A 22932-nucleotide genomic window follows, 5' to 3' on the forward strand; every position below is an offset into this window, starting at 1 on the left:
ATAATTCTTTGCATTTTTTACTTTTTATCTTTATTTTTTCAGTGTTAACTAAAATGCGTTTACCTACTCTCTTTCGCAATCTTTTAATATGTTAATCGATCTGCAGAATATAACACTTAATTATGCCTTGATTCAAAGGCAATCGATTGCGCAGACTAAAAGCCACACGTCGCATTCCTATACTTTGTGTTTTCATGTTGCACGACGACGACATCACGCTATACGTCGCTTTGCGTGAAAGCCTACTCGTTGCACTCTTCTGCGTACGCGCGTATCCACCTCTGTTACTGTATGCGTAGACACCTGTCGCGGTGAAAGGGCTCAATGCAGATTTATACGAGATGCGTGAACGTGAACTAGGCGTATCCGCAGCGTCTAGTATTTCCACGCAGATTATTCCCCCTGTACTCTTCATCGAACGCTCGACTATTCTTTCGCACTGGTGCGTTATCCGAGTGAGTGTCTTTATGGAACATGGACCTCGCACTTTCCATGCGCTATCTTTTCTATAAGCTTCCACTTTCCTGACGTTATTTAACATGAGGTATAGTTCCCTTGTGCGAGTTCTTTGTAGTCCTGACTTCAGCTATTCATCACGTCGAACAATGCGGCTCCCATGATCGGAGTACCTTTGGTCGCGTGTAAACTTCAAATGTTTCTCAGCTAAGTTCCATCTGTGCTGTTCAAGATTTTTCAGACAATCTCACCGGAAATATATATATAACGTATAATTATGCGCATAGTTAAATCACATTATCATTTTTATTTCGTAAACAAACTAATTTTAGAATATTTTTCATCTTGTTGAGCACGAATTTATAAATACAATGTCTGCAGCAAAATCATAAATGAGATAAAATATTAGATTAAAATTTACGATTCTCAGTTTTCGTATTACATTAAGATGTTTTATAATAGCGTGAAATCCTCTTACAGCAATATTTTTAGTGACATTAATAAAAAAGTATTAAATACAATTTTTACATCTTTTACGTAATTTTGTATCCAAATTCTTATTGCTACATAAGAATTTTACAAGAAGAGATAAATTTTTATGTATTAAAATTTATGAGACGTGTAGCTAAACTTAATTGCATTATTATTAGCATACTGATGAAAACAATATTTTTATGATTCAAGTTTCTGACCTGGAAAATCTGCTGTAGCGTACAAAATAAAAATTGTAAATTATAAACTCATCTCTTAGTTATAACTTGCAAAAAGAAAAAATAAAATTGCTACATGTGAATACTGAAGTAATAAAATAAACTGTGTTTAATAAATTATGTAATCTCAAAAAGTCATTTTAATTCTCATAAACTAGCCTTTAAAAGTTCTACAATTTATTATCAACATTTTTATATTATGTAGTAGGAAAATTACGGTTGAAATTAAATATAAATGTGCAAATTTATACTACATCGACGATATATTACGGACTAACGAAAAAATCGTAGATATCTCATAGGTTTTATCTCCAACTTTTGTGGTCATCAAACTTTAATTGACCCAATGTATAATGGGATTGGGTAATTATATCAATCGAATCGACTTCGCTAACTTTTTCTGGGTCATGATATCTCTCGACGGGTCCGAAGATCTTTGGCTTTGAGACGTTTTTAACCCTGTGATTAAAAACAGATGCCAATAGCTTCAACAAGCTGTGCCAAACATTCGCCGAGGCTCTTTTAGATCGCTGTCATTCACAAAATCATCCTAGTCGTCGTTTGAAATAAATGTTTAGAATATCAAGATAAGAAAAATAACTTTATGTAAAATATTGAAATCGCAGTCGGTTAAATATACTGAATATATGCTTTTTATAATATGTACTTCTTCCTTCAATAGAATAAAAATACATTGTAAAATTATAACGGATAAGCAGATTTCACATACATACTCATACTGACATTGAAAAGAACTTGTATGGAAAAAGTGCATGATCATAGCGCACGTGCCATAGTGCGCACGTATTCTTTCACATATTACACTCTCGACAGAAACAGGCCACGGTTCTGGTTTCGTTTATCGGATCTCTGCGAAGTATTCTAGCTCTGATGACATATTGCAGACGTTGCACATGATAGTTACAAAGTTAATCAAGCAAAATTCTGTAATGTACATTGGAATATATTATTCTTATGTTTGCGCTATTACTATATAATGATGAAATAAATTTAAAAAAATTTATTTATATATAATAGTATTTTATAAGTTTTTAAAAAAATGTGATGAGTAAAGCTTCAAAACTGTAGGTAGGCTTCTATGGTGTAGAATAGGAAATTACTATGCGAGATTTGTACGAGTTGAGTTATCTACATATGTTTTACCATGCGCACGCTACTTGCACACATGATATGCATGCATTCTTTACCACCATCTTTCCTTTCACGCCTCAAGGTTCTGGCTGCCGATTATCATACATGAGACACTTTCCGAGAAAATCTTCATCAACTATCCTGCATGCATGCGAAATACGTAGTAAGGGCCAAAAGTTTTCGGCCCAAGCATATAGAAAAGGTGATAAAATATAAAATAAAACAACCATTTTAATTTTTTAAAATAATCAATCTTTATTTCAATATGTTTCTTAAAATAATAAATAATTTTTTCTATATCACTAAAAAATATTATGAATTTTTGTCTTTAAAATGGTTTAAGGATTACGGAAATTATTTCTTTATTACTAAATTTTTTTCACGCATATTGAATCTTAATTTTAAAAATATTAAAATTTGATTTACGTGGAAAACATTATCGGCGATGAAGAAATGATCTGTTGAACAGGATTAAATCATTTTAAGGCTAAAAAATCAGAATATTTCCGTAGTGGTATAAAAATGTTAATTTGCCGTTTTAAAATATGTATTGAGATGAAGGGTAATTATACTGAAAAAAGTTGTTTTATTTTATCATCATTTTTATATCCTTGGCCGGGAAACTTTTGAACTTTACTATGTATATCTTGCGTGTTTCTACCAAAAAAAATTATCTTCTAATTTCTCTGTACTCTACAATACAGACGTACTCTACTCTTCTGTATGGATCAAAAAATTTGTGATTTAATCGGCAAGAGAATTTATTTGTAAAAAAATAAATATAGAAAGTGAGATAAAAAATTTCTTTTCATGAGTACATATCAAAATAAAGGCTCCGTTTTAATATATATATATCCGTTTTTGTTCTGCCATTTTTTAAAATAGTACGTCATAGACAGCCTTCTATTAAAAGCGGTCCGTGTCAGTATGTTACACGATATAATCAATAACGTCGTATAGTTGTAAATTATACCTACGCTTTCCTGTTTTAACCCTCTTTTTCTCTCTTTCCTGTTTTAATAATTTATCCTTGTAGTCATGCCATATATAACATAAATGTAAATAATTCTTCTTCCAATTTTTCAGTTATTTTGCTTGTGTTTTATTTTTTGCGTGTAAAATATTAACTTAGATGAATCTCAGTAGCAAAAGCTTGATACAGATAAGGCTATAATGTTTTATCAAAAAGGAAGGTGGATATAATGTTATAGACTTTATGGATTTTTCAAATTGTCATACCATTAGTCATCATTCTTACTTACTCACGACATTCGAACGAAAAGAAAGCTGCTTGACTCTCACTGCAATATAAGGAAAATATATCATAGAAGCCAAGATGATGATTCACTCCGTTCCTTATATTCTTATTTATGTGTCATGCATTTCCACGAAGAACATTATCTATGCATATAATCTATACATATAATCTGATAATATCAAGGTCATCTGCTAATTTACTGGAATTTTATTAATTAACTAATTTCATATAATTTATATTTATCATAAACAAAATTGTATATAAAATGATTGAAAGAGTAAAATAATGAAATAAAAATATTACGTAATAGAAGGTTAACAGCAAACATATAACGTTTTCATAATATGTATTATGTATTACGTTTTGATATTTGAGAAATGTTATAATACTCGCAGTAATACTAATAACTTTTGTGTAATGGAAGAAAATAATTATTCTATTTTTTTTTGTAAATTGTTTTATGAACCCGGAAAGGAACATTTTATTTAAAAAATAAAAGTTATTTTAATATTCTACTTAATTGTTAAATTAAATTATTTTGGATTGTTTTATTATCACATACCTATATTAATTTTGAAATCAGTTATTCTAGTAGCTAATATGCGAAACCGAATATATGCACTAACCACGATATTGATTTTCCCGACATCATTATTTAAACCGATTTCATGTATACCAATCAGGAACCGATTGTTTCGATTGTAACGATTACGTGTATCGCATTCGATTATAGCGAATTTACGTATCGATTTTGGAATTGAACATTGTTTCACACAGTCCTAGTTTGCACATGATGATACCTGACCACTATGTTCGCGCGGAATATTTATAATCTCTCCCCAACCGTGTGGGATATATCCACGTGCAGTAAAAAGGAGCACGATCAATAGATTTATAATGTTATCCATGTAAGTACATCACGTAGAAGGCGAATACCTTTACGTGATGCCTTTACTTTTAACATCGCAGCATTAGTGAGCAAATTTATTGAACGGTACACACATTTGCATGCATCGTAATTATGCTTTTGGGTAGAAAATGAATAATTTATTTATAACTTTAGCATTATTTAGTAAATAATTTATACTATGTATGTTATTGTGTGCTACAAATGTAGGTATATTTTATATTGTTTGTGAGTAACATGATATTGTTCGGTGTCATAAATAAATTATGATATAATAATATAGGATTCTATAATGTTTAAATTGTAACACGAAAATGATATAAATATCGTGTGTAAATTTAACTTCAAACAAAACTAAGCAGAATAAGAAAATGATTATTATCTATTTGAGGAAAATATACTATTCACTCTCGACAATTCTATATTTATAAATATACATGCCATCGGACTCTTAAAAAGTTGTAGAAAAAAGCTGCATTAATTCATCTTTTTCACTTTTGTAATATAGATTTATTTAAATATAAGTTTAAATTTTAAATACATTTTTTATTTTGTTAATAGTACTTACTAATCTATTATATCCAGTTTATAATTATTGGGGCATAAATCCCGCAAATTGTTAAATTGCTATGTCGCAATCATCGAGGCAACAAATCATGGTAGAAACGCCACGTTCCCTATCATGCCAATTAAAAAGCAGTTTATATATATGTGCATGCATTCAAATGCGTCGCCGCAGTTAAATTAAATCTCTGCAAATCGTTACAACGCCGCAGACTAATTTGGTCGATTAAAGCCGTTTAGTACGGCGCTGGACGGTGATATTATTTGATCGACATGATCGTATCTCTCGTCGTCATACTCGCTTGATAAAGACGCGATAGACGACTCTCGCATGACAGATGACGTTGGAGCTGCGATGAATAAAACGGCACAGTGTGCGGAGCATGTAACCGTTTTACTGTAGCGCATCGGTAAGCCTATTACCGTACTAAGTAAACAGTGTCGCTAAACCGATTGCGTTGAGAGCGTTTACTTTCGCACGTTTTAGCCATTAGTCGTTTATCGTGCGCGATATGCGACGGCCGCGTGGTATATCGCTCCGTCGCATGGGGGTTCGAGTATTTTCATTGGACAATATTATTCTAATCGAGTACGGGATTCCAGATGCGATCGCTTCCACGGAGAAGTGTCATCTCGAAAAAAAAAGAACCTGGGATGCAGCTACTCGTGCGTGATAATGCCGGTCTGCTCCCTCGATGGTCTTTCACGGCAGACACGTGACACGCAATCTAAATCCTACCAATGCTTTTGATAGACTGCGCTTTATCGTACCTTCATTAGTCTCTCTTGATGCGATAGTGCTCTTGATTTAATAACCGTGATGATAGTAGCTTTATTACGAATCATTATTTTGTTAATATTATTATTTAAGTTTTTAACAATATTATTCTATGCACACAATTTGCATTAAAATATTGAAACAATGTTACTTTAATGTGGGAGATATATGAAATATTCTGAAATATATATTATACATTATTCTAGGATAATTTATATTTATCCAACTTAAAAAGTTTTTATTGTGCATTAAATTTTTTAATAAAGAGAAATTATCTTTATTATAATACCATCAGAAGATATTTTGCATCAAATAAGTTGACATGACTAGATTTTATTCGATAATTTTTGTTTCGTTAAATACAATATTATATGTACGACATTTTACTTTATAAATTCAAAATTTATATAAAGATATTTACAGATTTCTTTTCCTTCTGATCGAATTCGTTCCAATTACTTTGTCTCACATTCAGTCCTTCTCATTTCTGTTTCGATTGATGGAGGCTTACACGATTGCGATATGCAGTCGCCGAGGTGAAAGTGACTTTTACGAGCAAATCATACCCTTTATAGAAGATGTCTTGCGTATGTCTGGCCTCGATCCTAAAATAATAGTTATTACCACGTCTTATTGCATGTCGAATTACCATTGTAATTTCTTTCGTCTAAGTGTACTAAATCGGTAATCACCTGCGTTTTTTGTATAATAGGTAAAATGTAACTTTAAACTTTTTCACTTAAAAATCACAATTCAACAATTTACACGTTGTACAAATAAAACATACTCTGTTCCCAAATTAGAGATTTAAATGGAACGAATCCAAAATGTGTTTCCTTTAATAACTGACTTCCCATGTCATATCCAGAAGAAGTTATTTATGGGGATGTGATCGTAGGGGACGTATTTAGATCTTCTCGCCGATATTTATTATCTGGAGCGCCGCGCGTATAAAGTTAGGTCAACGTGCCCTCATATTTTTTAAAGGTGAGATAAGAACAGCGAATCTGTCATCGAAGTTACACGTAAAACTTCAGAAACTTTCGAAAAATTTATTACTTATATATAACTTGAAATAATAAATTCAATACACGCGAGATTCGCATAATATATTCTATAACGATTCGCTACATAATAACGAAGTTAAGTTTATTTGCTTAAGCGCTTCTTGATTCTCTGCGAGTATTCAGATGGGATCATAACGCGATAAATTCGCGGAAATTAATGTGTGTCTATACATATGTGCGCTTGTATTATACATATACGTGAGTTTGTTACTCGTTTAGTATCGCGCTTTCGAATTATCAGCTTGGTTCACAAACTAACTCGATAAAGTCCTAATTACGTTCCACCGTAACGAGTAGTACACAACTGCACTGGATGAATATCTGGACATCTATCGCGAACTCAGAACACATGTGCATGTCGTTTGATGTATGATGTCATTCATGGAATTCTATCTGTATGACCAGTTGCGCGAAACAAGTGCGAGTGATACCGCAAATACGCGCGCTTGAGAATTTCGTGTTGACACATTTCCTCTCGGTTTTAAATTGTTTGATAAGTTTGGAGATTTATTGACACTATTGATTCTTATTGACGTACCTACTTTATAAAATAGTGCTCCCAGTATTATATTTACTTAATATTTAAAATGCAAAAGTTTTAGAATTCTAAAAAGAAATAGATATTTAAATTCTGTTCCTATTAATCTAAAGATTTTAATATCTATCTAGTTTTTGAGAATTTATAAAAATATTTGTGAGAAATGAAAACCTCCAATTCAGTCGTTGCTAAAGAAAATTTGTTTCGAAGTTTGTAATAGTATATATTGTTAAAGGAAAATGAATATAGTATTAATATATATTCTGTATGCTGCACGAAATATTGTTACGTGATGCGTCAAAAGCTTCCACAAACAGATAATCAAGCTAATCGTTAATCAATGTCAGTCTACGAACTCTGTAGAACAGAAACTCGCGGAAATGCATGCGTTACACAAGTTAATGCGACAGCTACAATACAGCTACAATTTGCCGAATCTACTCGGTGTATCTACTTTTCGCAGAATAAAACAGCGAAAAAGAGATACCAAATTGTGATAACGTGTCTATATCACTTGATAATTCTTTAAGTTTTTATTAGAAAATTTGGAAGATGAATATTATACTGTATAGTATATTAATGTAATCTGTATACAAATTTTTAATTATTTAAACTGTATTTTTGACTAATATGCAAATCCGAAAGTCACGATATATCTGCAGGTCAAGTGACATAACATCGATTAATTAACCTTGCAAAGTCAGATAACGAAACGGAGAGCAGGGACAGAGGGAGATGTCGATGACGAAGGGGGGGGAAACGTAAAGCATGAGCGAGAAAGGTTTTCTTAACGTGTCTCCGTTCTCAATCCGTCGACTAACTGTTAGGGGTGCCGCCAATTCGAAGGGTAGATCCGCGGTCGGTATTAGGGGAGACCCGATATAAAGGAGGGTTCTGATATAAAGGATTCTTTGGGAACGGGTCTCAAGATTCGATCACAGGGCTTTGTCAGAGTTGGCGATTCGGCGCAACGGCTGCCAGACAGTGGCCGCTTTGGACATTTTCTCAAGCTCCGTTCCGTAACGATCCATCAGGAGGATCCTTTGGACGCGTCCTTTGAGAATACGCTCGTGGCTTTGTCTTGACTCATTGTCAGTCAAGCTGACTGATTACGTTGTCGATGTTGAACTTTATCAGATAATAATTGCGACTGACAGAGAGATCTTTCCTTATGGACGTCGTGTTTGTTGCCCCGATCCCATTTCGAGATTTCCCTACTGACTTGACTTCTGTTAATCACCTGCAATTTTGACAATGCACGCGCAAATAATACGCAATCTCACCAACATTATTAACATCTGTGTCTAAATTAATTTCTTTAAATTGCCTCTGAATAATATATTACTTTCTTTATAAAAGCAATTTTTAATAATTATATTTATCACACAAATTTGAACTCATTATGATTCAAACAAATATCAAGCGAATTCGAAAAATATTTCGTCGATTTCTTTGATAAACAATTATATATTAATATTTATAAATTTAAATTATATATATTTTAATTTTCAATATATTTTTTAATATTTGTTTGCACGAAGGTAATAACGAGTTGGAAATTCTATAAATGTACATTCTCTACTTGTTATTGTTAGTTTTCTTGTTGTTTTTTATTTTTATAATTAAAGCTATTAAAATATTATATTAGAACAATAATATTTTTCTTACGTCTCTCTATAATATCTCAAAATTAGATGATTTATGCGATTAAAACTTGCAATTTTTATTTTCCATCTTATTAAAGTTAACGTTAGGCAACCCTACGTTTATCTGTCATGGGCAGTTGACCCTTTATCACACTCGAGGGAGAGTCCTTCGTTAATGCCGTTTGAACTATTGCCTAAATTGTAGGGAATAAATCGTGATTTTTATCGTGATTTACAGAAGCGCGAGAGGTCGCCGGGAAAGAGAATGGATCGGCTTCGACGAAGCTTCCGGGACAGCTTCCGCCGGCGGAAAGACCCTCATGTGCCCGAATCTAGCAAGCCTCACCAGTGGCAAGCGGATGAAAGTGCAGTGCGTTCAGCTACATGCGCTTTTCACGTTAAGGTAAGCAAAAAAATTAATAATGACATAAACTGATCATCTCAAACTAAATGTATCAAAATTATTTATAATTTATTTAAATAAAAAATTTACGATAAATTAAGAACTAATTGGAGGGCGATATTTAGTCAATGTTTTATGGTTGATATTATTTTAATTATTTCATATTATTTCTCACTTTTCAGTCCCATAAATCATTGATTAATTCTCAGACTTATAATATCGGAAAATTATTTGTTTGCGTAAAGTAATTTATATTGCTTGAAATAATCGATTTGTTTTATTCGATGCTAAGAATGTATAAGTTTAAAGTAATATTTTTATAGTTTATACTAATTTTGTATATTAATAAATATTAATTCTCTCATGCAAAGACCTCACAAACGTCTATTTTAATTTTTAATAGATGAATAATTTAACTGATCTTTTGATAGTACCTGGGATGTGTGGAGGTCTTCGAATCGAGGGGTATGCAAGTTTGCGAAGAGGCCCTCAAAGTTCTTCGAGTAAGTATTTTATTATATGAAATATTTGTTGAAATTAATGCGACTAATTCTTTGCGGATTGGTTCAAAGCATTAATTTTTATAATTAACTATCTGTTTCTCGCGCATGGTTATACATTCTATTTATCCAGTTTATTTTTTATGCATATATAAGGATAAATAATTCGAGAAGTAACTGAACTACTTTTTCACGAGGTGAAATATTCAAGAAGCTCCGTAGAAAGTTTTGTAAGTCTTTTGCGAAAGGCGCACCACATTCTCCGAGTCTTTCGCCTCGACTATATTTAGCACGGTTCATATATAGAGTTGACATTGACACCAAAGCGATCTGAAAATAAATCGATGTAAAGGTCAGAGGGCAACTCGGACAGCCGAGTTAATTCGTGACTGAATTTTCAGAACTCAAGACGAAGACCGGTGCGAGCGATACTTCATGTATCCGGCGACGGATTGCGTGTCGTCGAGGACGAAACGAAAGGGTTAATTGTCGATCAGACAATTGAGAAGGTGTCGTTCTGCGCGCCGGACAGAAATCACGAGAAGGGATTCAGTTACATTTGCAGGGACGGCACGACGAGGCGGTGGATGTGCCACGGATTTTTAGCATTAAAAGAATCAGTAAGTCAGATGCCTTTTCATCCTTTTTGAATAGGACGTTATCCCCGGTATACAAGGGGTGCTTTACTCTGTCGGTAAGGGGTGAGTTTATTGAAGCATTGGAATTGCAAATGTACGCAGCATCTGATGGTACGGCGCGGCGGTGATGACATAAGAACTCAATATTGTAAAAGCTAAATATGAGATGCGTATTTTAATTTTAATGCATTTCTAATTACCAACGGATCTATTGAGAATATGAGAATTACTATGATATTCCGTGTAATAAGAAATCTCTGTAAAAATTATAAAGTGTCCTATATGTTGTTATACATATATAATCTATTGAGATTTACATATATCTACCTGTTTACAGTGTAACGTGCATATTTTTAGTCTTGTTGCTTAAAAATATAAATAACATATTAGTTTTTAAAAGACTCACATGAGTAATATAAGGGCATGTTCTTAAAGGATTAATTTTTTAAAGGGAGAGAGATTGAGTCACGCAGTGGGCTGCGCCTTCGCCGCATGCTTGGAGAGGAAGCAACGACGGGACAAAGAATGCGGAGTTACGATGACTTTCGATTCCAAGACTTCCATCTTCACGAGAAGCGGCAGCTTTAGGCAACCGAATCTCGCGGAGCGGTTACAAGAAGCGCGCGATCGTGCAGCAGGTGGGTTGCGCATATATTAACAAATATCCATTTTCATTATTATAATCTACTATTTATCGATACACGATTTAATAAGTGGAGAATTTATGGAAAGCTAAATATCATTTCTAGAAAGTTTTGTTATAAAATTGTGAACCTACCTAGGACGTATGTATATAGTTAAAAGATTAAATTTGTAAATTTGTAAATACATAATTATAACTAAGCATACAAGAATTCAACTAACATTTCGAGTGTTTTGTCTATCTCTATGCAATACCCTTACAGAAATTTAATACTGTAATTGATTATTTAGCAAGTGATTAATTACTTATTTTGAGTATTAAAAGCACTGTTTTTAATGCTTTTAATACTCAAAATAAATAATTAATCACTAGCCAAATAATCACTTCCAGTATTAAACTGTAAGGGTAGATGAAAATTACTGCTTACTAGCAATATCTAATTACTTAAGTTTTACTGTACGAAATATTTATTTTTCAGAAATTCCTCCGGTTAGGCAAGTGTACAATCCTTTTGCGATTGAAAGGCCACACGCTACTTTATCTATGCTGGAGCGGCAAGGTTCCTTCCGTGGTTTCTCGCAGCTAAGTCAAGCATCCCCATTTAAAAGGCAGCTCAGTCTACGAGTCAACGATCTTCCTAGTACCCTCGAACGCACACGTAGTCACAGTCTCGAGCCAACGGATCTGGCGCGAATGCCTTCAGCTCATTCGCACATTGTACCTTCGAAGCCCCCAGGTGAGCGCCCACGGCCCCGAAATATAATTTTCATTTTATTTACAATCTTATTAAATTAACTATTAACAAGTGAGAGAATAAAAGTTACAACATATGATACTCACAAGTACATACGCTGATGTGATTATATGGTATTAGTTGAAATCGATCTGATTATTAAATAACAATATACTTCTTTGTCTCACAACAGAATTCGAAGGATATGACGAAGGTCATTACTCCTTATTCTGTTAATCCTCACTGTTGCTTGCTCTTCGATGTACCCTTAAACAATGCTCGTTTTCCATACACACGGTTCTCCGTATGATTAAGTTAACAGTCATAAGCCGGTACCACGACACTGCGAGCGTGTAGCTAGAACCCTCGTAATTTTAATCCGCCCTCGTGTATTTGTTTGTGCTTGAAGAAATATTCAACTTACACCGTGTATTCATCGTTTTATATACTCTCACTTTATACTATCATATCACCTCGACATCTATTTAGGCGTCCTGGAGCATGCCTCTTGTAGAATGCGTTCTAGCACCTACATGTCGTAAAAAATTTCAGTTGTTCTAAATATATTGTTAAACGTGATATCTTCTGTTTCTTCGCAGTGAGTCCAATACCAGAAATATTTCCCGGTGATCATGACAGCGTCTCCGCGATGTGTCAGCAGCTTTCTCAAGGGCTTTCTCTGCTCTCGAGCAGCGACGACTTTGGACCAATACCGTCGTCCCAGCCTGCCACCAGCTCTGTCGTCAAACAGCTTTTCACTAGTGCTAACTCTCCTCCAGGTACTTTTCAACAAAACTGTAGAAATTACTCATTTTATTCTCTGCAGCATCAATATATCATAATATCATGCATAGCATCATAATATCATGATGACGCGTTAAAAAAATTATATACGCGTCATAAATTTCACAAATCAACTTATTATGTTCTTTCAGTAACGAGTAGCAACTCGTCGGACGAGATGAAACTGCAGAACGGTCCCAATATCAATAACAACGACAACAACGACAAGAACGAAGAGCTCAGTAATCTGAATCATGTCGGGCCCAGTTGGCAAGAGTCCGCATCCCCCGTTCTCGCGTCGAATCATAGGCTCACGCCTCTTCTTAAGGCGAGCAACTTGAGTCCCGTTCTTCCAAGGACGAACGCGCCCACTCCGGTCGTTATGAGCACCCCAGCACCTGTTTCTTCTAGTGTAGGTGCCTTCGGCACACCACCGTCGGCAGCAAGTCCGGCTTTCAGCACGGCTTCTACGTCCTCTTTAGGAAATACGTCGACCGTAAACAGGTCGCCGATCCCAATAAATTCCGTGATAACTTCAAAAACAAGTTCCCCTAGTACCAGCGTAGCGTCCGTTTCCCCGGCGGTACCAATTTCGACTGACGTCGCTCAAGTCTCATCGGCAAAGGGAATCCCGACGGCTTTAGTAAGTTAAATCTCACCATAGTACATAATAAGTAACTTAATTTTAATAAATTTTTTAGTTTTATTAAAGTTATATTAACAAAATTAAATAGGAATCAAATGCGCTACTTTAATATATCACTTAATATATCACTTTTTATATTGTATTTTTCTGAATTATTTGCCAATCAATATTTTGTTTTTAAATTTCTTATTAAAATTATTTAAAATTTGAGCAATTTTTACACAAATCTTTCGAACGAAAAAATCTTGTTGAAATATAATATATTTCTATAATCTTTGAGAACACATTCATGCTTTGGAAATGTTTTTAATTTATGCGACAAGTATTTAATTCATTCTACTTTCATCTTTTTTACTGCTTCTCATTCTATTTTTCACTGTTGATACAAAAATCAGTTTCTTGCTGCTCATAACATAAATTCCGACGTTAATTCGAGATCATTCTTTCACGAGTTTCTCCATCCAACAGGTGCAACCACTTTCCACGGCAGCTGGTTTGCCAAAACCAGAACAATGGTTGGGTAGCATAACCAGTGCTGTGCCGTCGTCGCAGCAAGTAACCGTTAGTCCTCGGCGAGCGCCTTTTCTTCATACAAGAGCGCATTCGCTCGGCTCGGCTGCGATGAGCCTGACTTCCAGAGGACCTTCTGATCCCTTCGACGTCGAATGGGCGGAAATCGCTTCCAGAAATATGCAGCAGTCGACCACGACGAACCCCTTCATTATGCCGAACGCGACCCAGCCGTTCCAAGTGCAGTTGTAGCGTCAGGAGTTTATCAACAACGTCGCCAAGTATTTCCACTCGAGCACATAGCGGCTACATAGCGCCCGCCCACGCTCCGACATTGCACACGATCGAAAGTATTACACGTGAGCCGCGTGTCCTCGATCCGATCGCAAACACCGTCGAGTTTCCGGATGGATAGTAATGATATACGACGTACCATCGAAAAGTTCCCGAACTGATGCTGCGAGACGGGAATCAGCGGTAGTAGGGATGCGCCGTTATGTGGAGACCGCGGGTCTCGTGAATCAGAATGCTAATGATATGATGCTACAATTATTGAACGTTATATTACTCACGTTTTTATTCGGCAATTCAAATGCTTATCTACAATTGTGATATAAATGGAAAATTGAAGCAAATTACCAAGTGCTTCTACAAGTCTTTGGAGCAAGACATTAGGGAAAATATAGATTTATGATTGACATGAATGTTTTAAATGAATCGAGAACAATGAACATTTGGAATGTTTAATACAAAAACAACTCCTGAAAATGTTCAAGAAATCAAAGTCAAACAATCATTTTTCTGCGATTTTTACGAAAGAATTGATCGATTTAATAATCGACCCCCAATGATTTGATGAAATATTTGGTATTATTTTGGAAGTGTTTTATAAAATTTGATCTATGAGCCTTTGTTCTAATTTTATACCATTACAGTCGCAAATGGCCACCTGGATTGTCGAATAAAATCGCAGTAGTACTATATTTAGTAATTGCAGTACTATGCCACTTCGCATACTGAGGCTTAAGACTTGCGATCTCTATTTTATGACGTCTTTACCCCACCTCTGTACTATCGCTAATTTCTACTTTGCAGCATCAGTTTGGAGACTTTTTGATCGCATCTCGTAAGTTTACTACGAGATCCTTCGAGAAGCTGAATCGAAAAAGCGCGATGATTCTTCTTGTCGAATCGGCGCTTAGTAGCAACGACGGTAGCAGCGAACTGAACCAGCACAAAAATATATCAGCGTAAAATATACTTAATAGATAGATAAGTATATACGCGCACAGCCTTAACGACCTCAGTAAAAGTAAAAGTAAAACACGCATATATGCATAAGCAGATGTTCGGGTGACGTGACGGGAGGGGACACAAAGTTTCGCGCACCAATAATAACAGGCTACATCTCGTCAGCCGATTAAGTAGAAGCAATAGATGTCGCGAAATTACGCGTATAAGCGGAGTTCCCGACGGATACGGATAATATCTTACACTTAAATGTCTATCACGCGATATCGTAATTGGATATCCTAATTATCTTGAGTAGAGTTAGGCTCGAACCGAGCGAGTATCGTCGTTCTGCATGAAAAACGAAATTGTACGCACTCAAGATTACGCTGCACCCTTACTGTTATTTTTTTCAAAAAAAAAAAAAGAAAAGAAGAATATATATAGATATATAGGGTAGTTGCCACTTCGTGGTCGTTATTGTGACCTGAATCACGAAGTGAGGTGACCGTACCTTCCACAGGAAGGGGACTTGCATTTCCGGCAAGCTCGTCCGGCTCAGACAAGCATAGACACATAGGATAGACACACGTTCTACCGAAACGTAGACGTGATTACGCAGAAGGGGAGGCTAACATCCGCGGGAGACTGTGATATTGACGTGAAGTGGCCAGTACTTAAGCGAACAGGGTCGATCGGATTACGAAGTTATCGTGAGGAACTTGCTCAAGAGGTCATCGCGACGCGTGGTAGCACAGAATGAGTGATCGTGAGTTTCGGGTACCACAGACTCTATCGTCTCGTAGCCGGCAAATAAGATACCCCATAAATTACTTAAGATTAGCGGTTAAAGACTAGCGGAGATATGTCTTACACTATCGTTGTCTATTATAAATACGATCGTGTCGCATTTATTATGAGGACCGAGGAACGGGATGACAAAGCGCGTAGAAATTCCCTCGCACAAGGATAACGCTCGCGGAATAATCTTTCTCGGAGAGTCTAGACGGTGCTTCCGCTCTTGTAATAATAGTTGCGAAAATCGCTTGTCGGGCCGATCCTCGAGTGTGAGTGCATATCCACAATCAGATTGCGCTCAGCTATGTTACGATCGCAGCGAGCCAAGGAGTTTCCTCAGTCCCATATAGTAATTGATAGTATCCCGTGAGATATCAGTATTGCGCCTCGCAGCAGCTTTCTGTCTTTCAAGTTAACCGCTGCACTTTCGGTTTTTCGAAACGGATCGAGGGTAAACGTCGAGGAAGGCCAAGGGAGATTTTACAAGAGAGATCACTGAGGCGTGTGTGTATGTGCATTGTATATAGATTAGTTATTTAAAACGTAACGTGACAGTATAAGAGAGTGTGGAGAAATTGCAAAGATTGCGTGTATCATTCATTTTAAGCCGACGACTCAGCAATGAGGCGAGAGAAATTCTTCCTGAAGTTCAATCGAAGTGAATAATTGAATTATAACTATGATAGTATTTTATAATTTTATAAACGACACGTGGGAGACGATGATGGTACGATTCTGTATCATATAAGAGAGATCTGTAGCTTATTTGTAAATTATAACATTACAAACTGTAAATTATAAATTATAAGTTATGTAAATTATATGTTTGGTGATGGTCCTGATTCTCGTATTATTTTTAAGAGCAATAATTGATTGTCACACGCGCAGTAATTCTAATAAATTAATACGTAAATACATGTAAATATCTCCGCAATACTACAAATTTATTTAAGCACCGTTTTGGTCGCGCGATTTTGTTAACGACGTTAAATCAAACGTAATTTATTTAATCGCGCTAAATGTTGTGAGGCATACATCAATATTTTCCATACATAGAGTTAAAGTATTATTGCTTCGATTGTAATAGATTAAATCGGATAATCGATTAAAAGAGATTATCATTGGCAATTGTGAAACGAACAATATCCGCGATAGAAAAGTCGCCATTGCGAGTTGCTCGGCGAAAATGGACTTGGTTTTTCGAGCCACCTTCCGTCCGTCCCGAAAATCAAAAGGTAACAAGGAGGAACAAAGTTAAGCGAAGGAAGTTAAATAACGAATAATTGTAAAGCAGCACAGGGAGCGATCGCTTAGGTACTTATTGTGGTACTTATGAAAATGTCGTTTAATCAATGTACTTAAATATTAACACACGTAGATCGTTGTTAGCGAGATCGTTGCTAATCGACGCACACTGTCGATATCTTCTTCTTTATTCGTCTTTGTAACTTTTATCGTTTTTATTTTCTTCGGACTGACATTTATTCTTCCGTTTCTTCACTTAAGTCCCGTGCATTTCCCGCGGAAGTGTGTGAGAAGAAAACGTGTACATAACGCAGCATAATGATTCGTTATAACATTATCATGTTTACGTACTTATTGTTTTCCTTTTACGTTTCTTAGTCGATGTACGCTAACTTACCCTGGTTCATTTGACTAGGATCGAGGAGGAGCGATAGAGCGGCGTCTTGGCTAATCTCAACATGACGTCTGTAATTTATTCGGATGCTAAATCCATTTTTTTTTTGTAACTTTTTAATCGGTACGATCAACGGGTGTCGTTCTGTTAGACGTCTTTTTCTTCCCGCTCCCGCGGGGATATCAGCGGGGATTAGCCAAGATGCGTTCCGGTGTCTCGTTTGACTGAAGCAGACGAGTGCATTTAGAGAAGCGGATAACAGTGGCATACACACACATATACATAAACATAAACATATACACGTATTTAGAAAGAGAGACGCCGGGACAGGGATATAGGCGAATAGGATGCACCGCGTGCCAAATTCAAAAGTGCAACCGCGTTGCCTGCCAGTTGGATAGGTACATCGCGCACGCTTACGTGGTTGTGTTGTACATAGTATCGCCGGTCGATTCCTGGATCACATGCGACTTAATGCGTGTATATTTCGTAAAGGTATCCTTGTTCATTTTACATTGTATCTGCCACTGTAAAAATACGGTTTATTATAATATCTGTTGTGATTATGAACATGCCTTTTGTTTCTTTTTTTTTCACAAAATGCGCACTTTTCCAACGAGAGATGGCAGCCCCTTTCTCTCTCTCTCTCTCTTTTTCCATTTCCTCAATATACAATATTCATCTTTATATTGATCACACAAAATAGAAAAGAGGTATATAAACTCTTTTCTTTGTAATTATGCGAGTATTAATATTTCTTTAATGTTTCATGTTCAAGATAATTTTATTTCAAGATATTTTCTTGACGCTGTTTACTAAAACATTGAAATTGAAAAACTGTAAAATACACTTTGTTATTCGTAATTGATAATTACTATTATTATTACTAATAGCAGCATTTAACTATAATACAGTAAATTACAAAGAACCAAACCAATAGTCTATATATTTTAAGTATAGTTTTTAATAGACAATTATGTAAATCACTGTATAACAGCATTTTCTATGTTCAAAGAATTTTTTTTATGCTAATATACAAAATAAATTATTCAGATATTAATTAATCGCAGTATGCAATATTTCGCCAAATTCACGGTAATGCAAGGGCACAAGCTGTAACATAAACTGACATTGACACATTTGATATTTGTTCAATCAAAATTAATATTTGTTCTCGAAAAATTAAATAATTGGAATGTAGAAGAGTAACATTACGAATAAAACTAACATGTCGAGTCTTGAGGAGGCTTTCGCAAAATTTCCACCCAGTATTCCTTCGCGATGTTCTCCAAAATTATCCCGTATTAATTGTGCATGTCCGAAATATGTATCTGACATATCATCGCATCCCTATGGATCTGCCGTACAATTCCAGCTTACACATACTTGTGACAGGTATGTTACTCAAAATGATTCTTATACATTTTATATTAAGCGAGCACACCAATAGCAGCATTAAATTTTCAAAAACTTGCTTTATATAATGTTTGAAAGTAGAATAAGATTATGCAGTTAAAATTATGAAAGATTAAAAAAAATTATAAAGACTTTGATATTTATGTATCTTTTATAGAATCTCTTATTCGCCCCGTTACTTTCCTGCCATTCCACGCTGTCGTTCTCCCGAAAAATCGTTAGGAAAAGTAACTTGTTGTTGTCTCAAATGGTTCGACTGTACTGGGAAACCAGTGTTAAAATGTAAAAATAATTATACGTAGCTTCATCAATTAATAATTATATCAGAGGTGAGAAAATCATTATTACCTAGAAAAGATCGAAAGAAAACGATATATAAAATGTTTTAATATAATCAGAAACTTTAGAGTATAAAAATAATCTATAATCCATAAAATCCTAAAAAGTTATTATAAGATCATACTTAAGAAAAAGATTATTATGATACACAGAGTATACTACGTGAAGAAATACATCAATTTTCTTAAACAAAAGATTGTTAAGTAATCGATTAGACAGAAATTAGATATTTAGAAATTATGATGAAATGTAATATCTAAATTTTTCAAGTAAAAAAGAAGAATGTCTTTCTGTACCAGTCACAAAGAGAAAAAACGGCCAAATTCGTTGCCTCCACCGTGTTATCATCGCAGACCAATGCCATTTTATTGTCCAAGCAATGGCTGTTTGCCTCCTGAACCGATACTTCCTAGACGTTGTCGTTGCCCACCTTCATATCCACCATTGGTATAAAAACAGTATTAATTTTTCATGCGGTTGTCTCGAATTTAAATATTTATGCAGAAAAATATTGAATTAAAAAAATGTGTTAATATAAAGCAAAAGAAGTAAAATTGACGCAAATAATTTTCATTTTATAATTATAATGACAATATATCCTTCCAATTTATCTTGCATTTATTTGAAGAAGAATGCATTATATAGACACCTAGAGAGATTATAAAGGTATTTTTGCTTTGCAATATCAGGATCTATTTTTATAGACATGTAGGCCGAGACCAGAGCCCTCGCCACTACCACCTACTATATGCATTGCTGGACCCTGCTCACAACCATCAGCTTCAGAATCATATTGCCGCCCGTCAGCACCAAAAATATTGCCACCATCCTCCTGTGTTCGATTTTGCATTCGATACACGAACGAAGGATCAAGTTACTACCCTTGCTACCGGTCCAATTTACCAAAATGTCCTAGCAATATCTGTTAGGATTATCTAATAGCACTTGATAACACAGAATCGAGAGTCAATGTCTTAAGTTTAATTACTTATGAGAATAAAACGATCTGGCATCCATAGATTTATATTATAGCTTTTTTCAATTATTAAGACTTTCTTAATTATATTATAGTAACGAACTATTAAATATCTTTAGAATAAAGAAGTTCTTTATTTATTGTTTTATATTTTATTTATAATAAAAATATAAAATTACCGAATAATTTATAGAAAAATATAATATTTAGAATTTAGTTCTGGGAATTGTTCGGAGATTAAACATTATTTATGTGTTTTTAGTTTCAACAAAAACGAAAGATTGTGTTATTTTAGTTTTACTCAACTTTTTATTCCTTTAAAATAAAACTGAAAAATAATATAAAATTAAAAAAAACAAGACATATACAATTAATCGAAATTCAAACAATTTAATTAATTCTTGCAATTCTATCGTAATTGCAATTAATTACTATTTAATATTTGTCACAGTGACATTTCGTCGAGCACGTTTGATATAAATCGTTTGACATAAACCGTACGTGTCGCTCGGTAAATCGCTTGACAAGAAAGTCTATCAAAATTAGTTGGCATCCGGTGCTAATGAGTTTTACAACTAATACTCCAAGTTTCAAGTTTGACACTGTTCTAATTACGCAAACGTTATTTCCTTATATACAAGGATTGGTTAAATATAACTTACAGCTTTGCGACACGTTTAATGTATTAATATTGTTTAATTTCACAAATGTTTTTTACAATGTCTCTTACCTGAAAAAGCATATCAATAATTAATTAAAATCTTTATCTATATATATAAAATATATTAAAACGTTTTGCAGAACAACATTTTATGAATATATCATTTTATCTCTTTGATACGCGTGTTCACGTTTCAATTCACATTTTTAATTCTTTAATTCATTTTTTTTAGAATAATATAGATAAGCATTAATTTTAGTCTTGAAGAGAGCTATAAAAAGAAAATTAAATTTTTTTGCTATCTGTTGTTATCTCGGTTGTTATCATGTCTAAAAAAATTTACTTTAAAAAAAATACAAAGTATACACGCCTGTCTATACAAAAAATATAGCGCCTTCTTTCTCCAAAAGATAAGTTTTTAAAGATCGTATTCACTTGGCGCAAACTAATATCATACCTCCTAATATTATTTTTATGTTTTTGAAGTAGAAAATACAAATGAAATACAATTAAAAAGGAACGCGTACATTTAGCGCTTATTTTTAACTACATTTGAAAAAAATAAATTCTTATAGTATAAATTATATTTAACTCAATTAATGACTCAGATTATTTGAAGCGGTCTCGCGCTGGGTGTATACTTGGCGCGAAACGCTACCATGTCTCTTGATCAATGTAAAATTATTATTTATATTAGATATAAAAATTGAGGAATGATTATATAGATCACATAATTACTTACATTTAAAAGAATTAAATCAATATATTTAGAGATTGCATGTATTTTGAGAAATTTATGCAGTACTTTGATATATTTCTAAAAAAAAGAAGTTTTATTATTTAGATTTAAACATAAAATATTCAACAATAAACAATGGAATAAATCATACATCAGCAATTATTTACATAAACAGAGATTGCAAATTAGTACTAAAAAATTGATTAAAAAAATATGAACCCAATCAATTTAATCTACACAAATTAAGTCGAGAGATCAATAGAAAAGAATTTGTCTGCTGCGACAAAAAAAGAGCCAGAAAACACAACAATTTGACATAAAAGGTGCGCGATTAAGATACATCACGGGCGAATCGTGTATGCGAGTTCCCTATACACAATTCCAAACGAAAATCCTCTTTTGCCATGTCAGTATCGCGGTGTGACGTCGTGTCGGGACGTAACAGGACTCTATACGCAGGGTGTACGAGGAAACGTCGCTTACGGGCAATTTGTTTGGCCGGCGTGCAGGCGACCGTTAAGCCGATTAACGCAATCACGCGCGAGGCAGATCGGGATCGATGGCGAGCATCGTCCGTTTCGTATAATACCCGCATTATCTGTCACTAAGCGCGAGTCGGCCCGGCGATTTTACACCGGATCCCGTCGGCTCCGCCGTTTTATTCGTTTCTGTCCTGACGAGGCGGCTGCTACATATTTTACACCTATCGCCGGGTAAGCGCTCTCTCTTTTTTTTTGTAACCCACCCACCACCGCGCCTCCGAAGTTCCGCCAAAAAAAAAGTTCCGTCAATGCAGCGCTGAATCCGCGGTGGCGTGGACCATGACAGCGCATTACAGACTGAATGGAGTGCTTTTATGCGGTTCGGATTTCGCAGGCACGCGCGCGTTTACCGCTGCGGCCGGCTATAAAATGGAAAATGAATGGCCGAGGGAAAACCTTGGCCGTTGTTATTTCGCTCCGACGAGAGATCCTTTGTTCTCGGGCTTTTCCCATTATTGGCAATCGTCGGTTTTGTCACGTATAAAACATCATGATTTTTATTAGGATTTTTGTCGATGGACGTATCGCGCGAATCTTTGAAATAAGGAAAGCTAAGAGTAATTTTGTTAACAAAAAGAAAGATTTGCTATGCAACTCGCTTAAGTTCCTTTCTGTAACGTTGGTGGAAAAGCAATCAGACAGAAAAGAATAAAATTTTAT

At 34.8% G+C, this 22932-nt stretch overlaps 2 protein-coding genes across 5 annotated transcripts in view; both read left to right on the top strand.

Annotated features, from left to right (window-relative positions):
* The window catches only part of Numb (NUMB endocytic adaptor protein), a 66223-nt gene extending 48054 nt beyond the window's left edge, over positions 1-18169 (top strand). For 3 of the 4 annotated variants that reach the window (XM_071774489.1, XM_071774490.1, XM_071774487.1), the window contains 9 exons: positions 9315-9479; positions 9911-9982; positions 10381-10599; positions 11069-11255; positions 11739-11996; positions 12187-12207; positions 12593-12772; positions 12929-13419; positions 13891-18169. In XM_071774489.1, coding sequence (XP_071630590.1) covers positions 9342-9479; positions 9911-9982; positions 10381-10599; positions 11069-11255; positions 11739-11996; positions 12187-12207; positions 12593-12772; positions 12929-13419; positions 13891-14184 — 1860 coding nt within the window. In that variant the 5' untranslated portion in view covers positions 9315-9341 and the 3' untranslated portion in view covers positions 14185-18169. The remainder of the gene's footprint in view (positions 1-9314; positions 9480-9910; positions 9983-10380; positions 10600-11068; positions 11256-11738; positions 11997-12186; positions 12208-12592; positions 12773-12928; positions 13420-13890) is intronic. The other variant, XM_071774488.1, reaches the window with a different exon arrangement.
* Positions 18170-18319: 150 nt separating this feature from the next.
* On the top strand, positions 18320-20365 carry LOC139810712 (uncharacterized). The gene is made up of 2 exons (XM_071774494.1): positions 18320-19801; positions 20059-20365. The coding sequence occupies exons 1-2, from the start codon at positions 19637-19639 to the stop codon at positions 20281-20283; spliced, it is 390 nt and encodes a 129-aa protein (XP_071630595.1). The 5' UTR covers positions 18320-19636; the 3' UTR covers positions 20284-20365.
* Positions 20366-22932: the final 2567 nt, after the last annotated feature.

Source organism: Temnothorax longispinosus, chromosome 3 (assembly GCF_030848805.1).
Source record: "Temnothorax longispinosus isolate EJ_2023e chromosome 3, Tlon_JGU_v1, whole genome shotgun sequence".
Lineage (NCBI taxonomy): Eukaryota > Metazoa > Arthropoda > Insecta > Hymenoptera > Formicidae > Temnothorax > Temnothorax longispinosus.